At 51.7% G+C, this 11,564-nt stretch overlaps 1 protein-coding gene across 1 annotated transcript; it reads right to left on the minus strand.

The window, feature by feature from the left end:
- Positions 1-2,022: 2,022 nt before the first annotated feature.
- LOC123247941 (serine protease 27-like) lies at positions 2,023-11,171 on the minus strand. The gene is made up of 6 exons (XM_044677037.1): positions 11,000-11,171; positions 10,105-10,137; positions 9,075-9,237; positions 6,021-6,160; positions 4,652-4,827; positions 2,023-2,328 (listed from the first exon to the last, which is right to left on the minus strand). Exons 1-6 carry the CDS (start codon positions 11,169-11,171, stop codon positions 2,023-2,025), a joined length of 990 nt encoding a protein of 329 aa, XP_044532972.1.
- Between the last annotated feature and the right edge of the window lie 393 nt (positions 11,172-11,564).

The following is an 11,564-nucleotide window of genomic DNA, read 5'->3' on the forward strand; positions in this document are numbered from 1 at the left end:
AGAGAGAGAGAGGGGAGAAGGGGGAGGGAAAAGAGAGAGAGAGAGAAGGAGATCAGAATGCTCAGAGTTTGCAGAGGATGCCCTAACTGCAGAGACCTGCATAGATAACAGAGGAGGAGTTAAGGAATTGGAAGAGGAGAAACTAAGCAAAGGGTTGTAAGGCAGAAGACTATGAAATAGAATGAATGAAATAACAAACAGGAAACAGGAGGCAGGAGGTTCAAATGTGGCCTCAGACACTTCCTCGCCGGGTGACTGGACAAGTCACTTAGCCCCACAGTCCCACTTGCCTAGGCCTTGCCTGCCTGTCTCTGGCTTGGAGTTATTTCTGAGACAGTGAAGTGAAGGTTTGGGGGATTTCTTTAAGATTGCAGGAAGCCTCACCGTGGACGGGCAGTGGCAGCAGTAGCAGCAGGAGGGGGGGCAGGAGCCCCAGGCCCCCCAGAGCAGAAGAGGAGCGAGTGTCCATGTCCGGGTCCTGGGCCTCGTCCTGTCTCTCTCAGTGTCCTCATGGAGACTGGCCAGGGATGCCCAGGGTCCTTCTAGAGAGCGCCCCCTATGCCTGTGGCTGGGCCGAAGGGAAGTGCTCTCCCTGTGCCGGGGGCACGGCTCCTCGGGGCATCCCCTCCGTCTCTTCTTCCTCCTCCTCCCCTTCAGGCTCCAGCTTCCTCATGCCTTCCCCCAGGGTCCCCAAGCTTCCTAAGGGGGCCGGGAGGGCTGCAGGGGACCTGCCTCATTTCTTTGTCCGTCTTCCCTTTCCATCCGGTCAGAGTTTGGGGCTGCGGCCGGTGTGCCCCCAAAGCACTGAACATAAAGGCCTAACGTCCCAGTCCCCGTGGGCAGGCGGGGTTGGGGGTGAGGCCGAGGAGAGCCTCCCTGTCTTGGGCCTTCTTGCCTGCCTTCCTTCTGAGCAGACTGACTTTGGGGCCGGGCCACCAGCCCGAGCTATGTTAGTGGAGGAGGCCGCGGGGGAGGCCGACAAGGAGGGCATCTCTCTGGGGATGAGGGTTTATCACGGGACAGGAAGGCTGTCCTGCTGTCACTCCTTTGGTTGACCCCAGCATTTGTGGGGTGGCGACAGCCCAGCTTTGGGGTCCCCCAGACATCCGCCAGACTCTGACGTTTCCCAGGGTTGGAGGGCAAGTAGGAGACACGTTCTTTTCAGAGGCACAAAGAGTCCTGGGCTGGGGGGTGTGGAAGACTGTGTCTGCCTCCAGCCTCAGAGGTGAACCGGCCACCGAAAGGGGGAGCCCCTAGACCTGTGATGGCGCCCCTAGAGCACACGTGCCAAAGGCGGCACGCAGAGGCCTCCCTGTGGCCATGCATGCGTCCCTGGCAGAGGCCTGGGGAGGAGCTGCTCCCCCCCCCTCCTCTGCAGGGCCGGGCGGGGCATGCGGTCTCTAAAAGGTTCGACATCACTGCCTCACCCCAGGGAGGTGGCAGGTCTGGGCTTAAACCACGAATATTGGGGCTGCTTCACCGGCCCTGTCTGTCCTATGGTGACACATGACACATGGTGACACATGCTGGGCAGAGGATCGGCAGGCCGGCCCAGCCCCAGCTCTTCCACAGGCTGGGGCTAGGCTGGCCCTCCTGGCGGAGCCGGGCATGAGGCTCCAGCCGCCTCCTCACTCCTCCAGGGAGGCCGTCACGGCCCGGCTAGGAAAGAACTGGGCAGTCCTTTTCTCGTAACAGTTTAATGAAATCACGGGTGCTTTTTCAGCACGCCAGGACAGTCTGTTCCCAGCCCCTCGTGGCTCTCAGTCCCATAAAGCCGGCGGATACCCTCCCCTTCCCTGCCCACCCCCAGAGCCCAGGCATGGCAGCCCCCTCCCCCAGCCCCACCGCCCACCCGGACACCAGGCCCCGCCACCCTTGGGGCAAATTTCCCACCCCACGGTGAGTGAGTGGGGGACTGGTCTGAAGAGACAAAGACGGGGTGCCGCGAGGAGGGGAGGGAAGGCCGAGGGAAGGCCAAAGAAGAGGAGCAGAAGAGCCAGCCGGGGCGGGGGGCCCGAGCCTTCACGGGGCCAGGGGGAAGCTGAGCCAGAGCAGCCAGGGCAGGAGGCCCATGTGCAGCAGGCCCGGGAGGGCCGGAAAGCCCGTGTGGGCGCCCGACACAGGCCACTGCGGGCTGGCCGCCTTCTCCTGGCTCCTCTCAATTTCTGCCTGGAATAATTTTTTGGTTTCTTCTATCCACTCCAGATAAGGGATCAGCCTGGTGAAGACAGTCAGGTAATTGGGAGAACACTGCGTGCTCCAGCTCACGACGGCCACCTGAGTCCAGACGCTGGCAAAGTCACAGACCAGGGGGCTCCCGACGTCGCCCTGGGGAGAGAGACGGCGTCAGAGCCCTGGGCAGGGCCGGCTCCAGGCCCATCCTGGCTCTGGGCCCTGCCCTGAAGAGGAGGGAAGAGGCTCCCAGCGGGGACTGAGCCGGCAGCGCGCGGCTCCTCTCGCTCCACTGTGACGCCTTTCCAGACCCGAACAGGCCGCCGAGCAAGATGCTGAGCCCGCCGGCACAGGCTTCCCTCCTAGAAGTTCAGCGATTCCTCACACGCTTATGGAGAAGTCCATGCAGGCCGAGCACTGTTCTAGGCACTGAGGGAATGAAGGTGAGTCCCAGAGCCCGCCCCCCGGCCTGGGGAGCAGCCTTCTCCTCCAGGACAAGGCCTCGTCCCCCTTCTCCTGCCTCTGTTCCCGATTCCCAGGCGGAGCCCTGTTTGAGTCAGACCAGGCCCGGCCTCCTCGCGTCCAGCAGAGGCGGCTGTCCTAGAGTGGCCTGAGTCCTTGCTGAGGCCAGGGGGCAGCTACGCTTGGATCCTGGCTCCAACAGTCACGAAGGACATGGCTCTGAGCCTCCATTTCCTCATCTGTAATATGAGATTAATAATCCTTGCATCCCACCAAGTTATAGGGGCACAAATCATCCATCACAGAAACAGAAGTTATCGTGAAGATGTTTTCCCTTATCTTGGGTAAAGGAAGAACATCTCTTTCCCAGGCCAGCACCATGGTTAAATGAAGATAAAAGATCCTCACCTCCTCCCATCCCCCATGGTCTCTCTATCTGACTCCCTTGGCCCAGAGCCTCCAGCCTCCCTGACTCCAGCCAGCCCTCCATCCTGGGGTCCCTCCTGCACATTCAGCGAGCCTTTGTTTGCTGAGCACCATGGAGGGAACAGGCCTGGCCTGAAGTGGCTTCCACTCTACTGGGGGAGAAGGGGGAGGAGGCTGGTCAGTATCCTTCTCCAAATGGTGTGTCCAGAGCTGGAGGGACCAGAAGGGATGCTGGGAGATGCCCAGCCACGCTGCTTCCAGCATTTCTAGCTTCTGGCCCATTGGTCAGAGAGATATTCTCTACCCTGTCTGAACTGTCAGGAAATCCTGGCCACAGAGACCAAGCACTAGCTCTGAGACGTCTGATAAGCTGCCCATAAAAGCTGACCCACAGACAGGTCACTCCAGAGCTGACGGAGCAGCATGGCATAGTGTAATCCAGAGCCCCAGGACCCAGACTGGAAGCCCAGCTTTGTTATTCACCGCCCCTGTGGCCTTAGGAAAGGTCCTAGCACCTGCGCTCTAATGCATTGTTGGTGGAGCTGAGAATGAGCCCAGCCCTACTGAAGAATGACTGCCAATGATACTTGAGTCATTAAGCTACACAAACCCCTTTAACCAAGGAGATCAAAGGCAGAGATATAAAAATATCAATAGCAATACTTTTATTTTTTAAACCCTTACCTTCTGGCTTAGAATCAATATTGTGTATTGGCTCCAAGGCAGAAGAGGGGTGAGGGCTAGGCCATGGGGGTCAAGTGACTTGCCCAGGGTCACATAGCTGGGAGCTGTCTGAGGACAGATTTGAACCCAGGACCTTCTGTCTCTAGGCCTGGCTCTCCATCCACTGAGCCTCCCAGCTGCCCCTCAATGAATCTTAAAGATCCCTCCTGAGCTGAAGCCTGCCTCTGAAATCTCCTCTGATATAGAGATTTCTGTTGAGGAATCACTGGACTAGACCAGAGTCATCTTGGCCACAAGTGCTCCCCCACCCAAACCTCCCATGTGCTTCTGGACCACGTTAAAATGGAAACTATTTAACAAAATACATACAAATCCAACAGAACACAGAGAATGCTAATGGTGGCTTTTCTAAGTCAAAGTGTGACCTACAGGAATCCTCCTGGGGTGTGCTGAGGGGCCTCAGCCTTGGTTTATTGCCACTGGACCAGATGACCCCAGAAGTCCCTTCTACTCTGAGGCTGCAGTTTGAGAAGGGGCACATCTAGAGGTGACAGAGCAGCCCAAGAATGGCTCCTAAGAACAGGGAAAGGCCAGAGGCAGCTGGGTGGTCAGTGGATAGAGCCAGACTGGAGCCAGGGAGTCCTGAATTCAAATCTGGTCTTAGATTGGTGTGACCTTAGGCAAGTCACAACCCCAATTGCCCAGTCCTTACAAGAACTGATGCTTAGTATCAATCCTAAGACAGAAGGTCAGGGTTTAAGGAGGGGAAAAAACAACAGGGAGAAGCTCCTGAGGATTTGAGAGTAGAAAAGGAAAGAACAGGAGTCATGCCTCTGACAGGCGGATCACAGAGGGCTCACGATTCTGCACTTCGAAGCCAGGAAGAGGAGAAACAAGGGGAGCTCACCGGGCAGATAATGTTGGGATTACTGACGTCCCCAGCACACAGCATGTCATCCTCGATCTCATATATTGTTTGGTTAGTCTTGGAATTCACCACAAACGCAGAAAGGGCACTGCACTGAAGATTCGAAATTAAGGGAAGTTCAACCTCCTGGAGAGAGGAGGGCTTGGATAGTAACACTGTGAGGAAGAAGGGTTCAGAGTTAGAACCCAGGCCTTCTCCCCACCTCCACTGCCCGCCTAGGCCAGGAGATCTGCCATCAGGAGAACCAGAGGGGAATACAACCGGCCCTGAGAACGCAAATGTACACCTCAGAGGCACAGCTCAGCAGAGCAAGGGGTGCCGGGGCCATCTGTGCCCGAATTAATAGAGGCAGAAGCTGTGGAGGTCCTGAAGCCCAACTCCCCTATGGGAAATGCCAGCGCAGGAGGAGCCCAGCAAAGCTCTTCTCCACACTGCAGGCTTCTCTTCTTCTTGGCCAGCTGCCTTGTCAGTACCCATATCCAGCTTTCAGCTCCCCTTTCTGTGGCTGTCTTCTCCCAGCAGAATGTAAAAACTGCTTCTGTTTGTATTCCTAGTGCTTAAAGAACATAGAGAGCTTCTACCTATCTATTTCTCTACCTGTTATCGGTCTGTCTACCTACTTATCAATTAATCAATCCATCCATCCTTCTATCCATCTATCTATTTGTCCTATCTATCTATCTATCTATCTATCTATCTATCTATCTATCTATCTATCTATCTATCTATCTATCTATCTATCCATCTATCCATCCATCCATCCATCCATCCATCCATCATCCATCCATCCATCTATCATCAATCTATCCATCTATCCATCTATCTTACTTTCTTCTGCCTAGTCAGAAGACATCTAAAGTCCCATGTTCAGGTCAAGGTACTACAATTTAAAAAATCATTGACAAACTGATGAGGGTCTCTAAGGGAGCAACCCTAATGGAGAGGGAGTCCCCCTATTAAGCTCAGTGGGAAGAGATGGCCAAAAAGAAGACTTTGAGGGCACATGCTCTCAGCACTTGGAATGACTAGCTTTACGCTGCTTGGCCCCAAAGAGGAGAAGTGAAATGATGAGGGGAGGTCAGAGAGGGGTAGATTTGAGCTCTCTCCCAGGGAAAGCTTCTTAGAGACACCCCTAGAGTGGTTTACAGGTAGTGTTGGTCTGTGAGCAAAGCCTGGAGAACTCCTGGGTAGGGAGAGTGGGGATAGGGTTCCTGGATGGGTGCCAGTGGGCCTAGATGCCCTTGAAGTCCCACTCAGGTCTGAGGGTCTCTTATCCTTTAACCTTACCATACTGGCTCTCAAGCTCTGGGTTACTTTTCCTTATCTGCCGACATATCTTCCTCCTCACCTGTATTGGCAATTCCTCCCCAGCCTGTCATCCAGCAAGAGAGCTTCTCTTCAAAATTCAGGTCTGGCTTCGGCATACAGATGGGCACAGCATACTGAGAGAACTTCACTGGCAGCTCCAGGAAGATCATGGCAAGATCACTTTTAAAGAGGTGAGTCTTTCCAAAATCGGGGTGCCTGATAATCCCTTTTACTCCAACCCTATGTGACTTGGGACTTTTCTCATAGAGCTTGTGGTAGCCCACTAAAATGTGATAGGCAGTTGGATCAGTGGTTCTGCAGAGAAACGGAGGAAAAACAACTCAGTTACGATCTTTGCAAACCTTGGGAAGCGAATCACAGATGAAACAGCAGGCTTAAACGTGGCAGATACTTTAGACATCACCTTGCCTAGACCTTAGCTATATTTCCAAGAGGTGGTCACCCAGGTTCTCCTTCCCTATGGACAGAACACCCAAAGCAGCCCTCTGAATTTTGGGATACCTTTAATGCTGGAGAATTCTTCCTTACCTTGAGCCGATACCTGCCTCCCTGAAGCTCTCTTCTCACTGCTCCCAGTTCTGTCTGCTAGGGCCAAGCAGATCGAGTCTAACTGCTAGTCCTACTGACCATCCTTCAGATAGTTCAGGATGGTGGTCATGTTCCTTCTAAATCTTTACATTTTCAGGCTAACCAGTCTTTATGTGGCAAGGTCTCTGAACTCCTACCACCTTGGTTATCCTTCTCGGGCTTCAGTCCAGTTGGCCAATGTGACATCCAAAATTAAACAGAATATTCTGGATGGGATCTGATCGGGTCAGGTCCAACAGGGATGTTCACCTTTCTGCTCCTACACATTATACCTCTCATAATGTAGCTTAAGATCATGCCAGTTTTCTGGCCTAATGCCACAGAGCTGACTCATATGCAAGTAACCTACTCTAATCTCCAGATCTTTTGCCATACGAACTTGCCTACCTGGTCCTTCTCCCTCCTATGTTTTTCCTTTTTAAATGAACAAGAGTCTATATTCTCTCCCTCCTGCCTCTCATCCCATTGGAAAAGAAAAAAAGGAAACAAAATCTTTGTAACAAATATAGATAGTCAAGCAAAATAAATTTCCTCATGGGCTGTGTCCAAAAATAGAGATCTCATTTTGAATCCTGAGTCCATGATCTCCCTGACAGGAGGTGGAAACATGCTTCATCATGTTCCCTGGAGTCCTGAATGGTCCAGCTGTCCCTAGAGTCCTGGATAATCATTGCACTGATCAGCGATCTTAAAGCTTTCCAAGCTGATTGCTTTCATGGTATTGTTTAAACTCAAGCGTAGGGATTTGCATTTATCTTTATTAAATATCATCTTTTGGGATCTGGACTCCAGTTCTAGGCTTTTGAGGACTTTCTGAATGTTAACTCCATTTTCTGATCTATTAGGAGTAGCCCTTCAAGCTCAGAGTCATCTATAAATCTTATAAACATGCTACCTATGCCGTCAATGCATTTGATGAAAATGTTGAACTGGGGAAACATTTTTGAATAATTAGATAAACAATACTAAAGTGTTGATATCACTTGACCCGGAGACCCTGTTACTGGGCCAGTGCTAAAATGAGGTTGTTAACAGAAGGAAAGGGCCTATCTGCACCAAAACACCCTGGAAGCCTTATAGCGATTGTGAAAAGCTGGAAACAAAATACATGCCCAATAAATGGAGAATGGCCAAATTATTATAAATAAAAAATCACAAAATATTATTGCTTCCCAGGGGCAGCTAGGTGGCATAGTGGATAGAGTGCTAAGGTCAGAGTTGGAAAGACCTGAGTTCAAACCCAGTCTCAGACACTTACTGGCTATATGGCCCTGGGTAAGTTATTTAACCCCATTTGCCCCAGTTTCTTCATCTGTAAAATGAGCTGGAGAAGGAAATGACAAACCACTACAGCATGTTTGCCAAGAAAACCCCAAACAGGATCACAAAGAGTTGAATACTCTGAAAATGACTCCAGAATTGTGAAGAATTCAGAGAAACATAAGACAACCTATACAGAGTGTTGGCCACTCTCATGCCTTTTTAGTTGACATATTTTGTTTTTACATTATTTCATCTATAAAATATACTTCTCCCCACCCGGAGAGCCATCCCTTATAGGAATATGTTGAAAATGAAGAGAAAAAAGCAGTTCATCAAAACTAATCAACCCATCAGTCAGCTCTGACAGCATATACAATGTTCTGCAGCCATAGTTCCTCAAGTCTGCAAAAAAAGAAAGGTGCATTTTCAGATCTCTTTTTCATGACCAAGCTTGGCCGTTGTAATTAAACAGTATTCAGCTTGGTTTTTTTGGTTATTCCCATTTAGATTGTTGGAGTCCCTGTGCATATCGTTATCTTGGTTCTGCTTACTTCACTTTGTATCAGTATGTACAAGTCTTCTGAAGGTGTGATAATCCATTACATGCGTGTGCCACAGTTGGTGGCCATCGGCTTGGTTTCCAGTTCTCTGTTACTACAAAAAAGTGCTGCTCTAAATACTTGGGCATCCATCAGACCTTTCTTTCTATCTCTGACCTCCTTGGGGGAATATTCCTGGCAGTGGGGAATCTTGTCATGAAGGGGTAGGGACATTTTTATTACTTTCTCAGTCTGGTTCCAAATTGCTTTGATGATGTTTGAATCAATTCACAATCCTACCAAAAGTCTATTTGTGTGCATGTCTTTTCACAAGCCCTCTAACATTGCCTAACTGGACAATAGTTTAATACTTATTATTTCCATCTTTTATTATATTTGCCAATTTGCTAAGTGTAAATTGGAAACTCATGGTTGTTTTGACTTTTATTTCTCTTATTACTGGCAAGTTGGCACAATCTTTCATAGATTAATAGTTGGGAATTTTTCTTTTAAGAATTCTTTGTCCATTTGCTTTATCCACTGGGAAAAGACCCTGGGTTCTCTGTGTCCCAGGTGGAGGCCCCTAGAGCTTCCTGAGCCCATGGGCATCCCTCCCATTAGCAGGCCAGGCATCTCTGGACTGGAACGCCCTCCCTCGGCCCACCCGGGGCCCAGTGACTCACATCTGGAAGCAGTGGGCTGCTGTGAGCACCCACTGGGAGTCAATGAGGGTGCCCCCACACAGGTGGCGCTTCCCGTACTGGATGCTCACTTGCCAAGGCCACTTCCCCTCCCAGGAGCTCTCATTGTTTGGGGGTCTCTCGTTCAGTCTGCGCATCCCACACACTGTGGAGAGGGACACAAGACAAGGGAGGGGGCAAGGATGTCAGGGGGCCCCTCCCAGCCTGGGGGTCCTCCATGCCCTTACCCCAAGATGCTCTTGGTCACCAGAACTGGTGAAAAGAATGAGACTTGAGAGTCAGAAGATCTGGGTGTGAACCTCAGCTCTCCCTTCTTCTTCATCTTCTTTTTTTTTAAAAAAGATATGAAAATAGCCAGCTGTATTGTATTCTCAGTTCCAATAACTCTAAGAGCATTTCCCCCACAATTTCCAGGATAGCAGTATTGTCTTAGGTCACCTACAACCAGCAACATACTGTGATTACAAAACCCAGGCCTGCCAGCCAGAGCTGTGACCCATCTGTGGCCCTCACCACAGTCTTTGTTTCCCAGGGGTGCGGGGACGAGGGATGCTTTGTACGCCGCTGTAAAGCATATGGGGTATGGGCTGCAGTCAGCCTGTTGGAGGAGATCTCCATCCTGAGGGAGTCACAAGGAATGAAGAAAGGCACCCCAGAAAAGCATGCCCTCACTCCAGACCCAGGACCCACACCCTCAGACCCATGAGGATACGAGGAAGAACTCCCTTCTTTATAGCAAGTACAAGTTCGCAAACTGATTTCTTCTCAGCAATCTTGGGAGTTAAGTAACGAAAGTATTATGATGCCCATTTTGCAGAGTTGGAAACCAAGGTGAGGTGGCTTGCCCACAGTCACAGAGTAGAGTATGGATTTGAACTCAAGTCTTTCCTGACTTAAAGCCCATTGTGCACCCCAGGTTAGTCTGACTGCTGTGGCTAGTGGCCTCTGGACTCTCAGGGACCCTCTTTCCCAGACCCTAAAGAGGGATCCCGGAAGGGACGCAGATCCTTACCTTGATTGATGTCGTCGTTTTCATGGGATCTTGCTGGGAGAGCACATGGGGAGACAGAGAGAAAAGAAGAGAATGGGATTAGAGGAAGTACTACTGTCTGTCTGTGGCATGAGACTTGTCTGCCATTCGTCAAGCGGTCATCTCCTAACTACTTTGTTTTCTCCCAAAATTTGTTTCCTAGTGGAACTTCCTTCTAGGGATCCAGTCCCCGGACTCTAGAGTCCACCTCCCCAATTCTCCCAATACATTGGATTTTCTTCCAATGGAGTCTTCTTTGATGCCTCAGCGTAGCGTGAAGCCCCGTGATCTTGGGCTCTCCGAGGCCACATCAGCTAAGGCACACTCCAAGCTGGAAAAGCTTCAGAACAAACCCGTTTACAGCCCTCAGACGACTAAATTTGTGTGAGAAGAGTGAGGACCATCACTAGATCACTGGCTGCCAAGGAGGGATGGTTAAAAAGAGGGACAATAGTATCATCTTATTAAGGGCACTTAGTATGCATATGACTTGGTAGTCAGTCCCACAGCTTAGTAAGGGATGGAAAAAAGGATCTGCGTTTGAAAGAAAGGAATGAGATCTCTGGAGGAGAATAAATCAGACTGAAGGAGAGATAAGATAATAGGAAGGAGTAAGATAAGTGAGATTGGTCAGAGTGAAAAAATGGGAGTATGAGATAATTAAGATTGGAGGAGCAAGAAAGGAAGAGGAGAGGGGGAGGGGGAAGGAGAGGAAGAAGAGAAGGAAGACAAGGAAGGGGGAGGGGGAAATGAGGGATGGCACAAGGGAAGGGGCAGGGAGGGAGGAGCCGGAGGATGGGCAATGGCTTTGGGGACAGAGGGGCAGGGCGGCCCCCTTCTATCCCTGGCCCAACCCTGGGTGGGGGAGAGCTCTCACTGGGAAGCAGCACCACCAACAGCAGCAGTAGGGGGCTACTGCTCCAGCCGCCCACCCTCAGGCGCCTCTTGGCCTGGGGGGGCAGGGCTGGGCCTGGGGGAGTGTCCAGGGTCCCCTGGTCCTCCCCAACGGGGCTGGCCCGCAGATCCACCCCAGTGGTGGTTTGGTCCATGGGCCCAGGAGCTATAATGGCAGGCAGCCTCCCTCTAGCAGTGCTTTGGGGCAGGTGGCCACAGAGCCAGCAGGGGGCCAGAAGGGAGCAGGGGTCTGCAGCAGCCCCTAGTGCCGGGGAGGACCCAGGGCAGGGCAGGGCAGGCTCCAGGGCGCCTGCAGCAGCCCCTAGTGCCCCGGAGGATCTAGGGCCAGGGGCTGGCCTGAGTTCCCTTTCCTCTTCTCCTCCGCGCCCATGCTGGAGCGAATGGGATTCCAGGAGCGGGGCAGAACCTTAGAACGCTGGCCCGACAGTCAGCGCTGGGAAGACTCTCAGAAGTGGATCACCGAATGTTCCTGCCAGAGGGGGACCACAGGACGTGGAATGCGGCGTAGGGTGTCAACGCTGCCAAGG

The sequence above is a fragment of the Gracilinanus agilis genome, chromosome 1, assembly GCF_016433145.1.
Source record: "Gracilinanus agilis isolate LMUSP501 chromosome 1, AgileGrace, whole genome shotgun sequence".
NCBI classification, from domain to species: domain Eukaryota; kingdom Metazoa; phylum Chordata; class Mammalia; order Didelphimorphia; family Didelphidae; genus Gracilinanus; species Gracilinanus agilis.

Excerpts from the sequence above, each read along its gene's own strand:
- LOC123247941 (XM_044677037.1), bottom strand. The coding sequence starts at position 11,171 with ATGGACCAAACCACCACTGGGGTGGATCTGCGGGCCAGCCCCGTTGGG. Across the intron at positions 9,238-10,104 it reads AAACGACGACATCAATCAAG|TGTGTGGGATGCGCAGACTG; the intron begins GTAAGGATCTGC and ends CCCTCTCCACAG. Across the intron at positions 6,161-9,074 it reads GCAGCCCACTGCTTCCAGAT|TGATCTTGCCATGATCTTCC; the intron begins GTGAGTCACTGG and ends CCTCTTTAAAAG.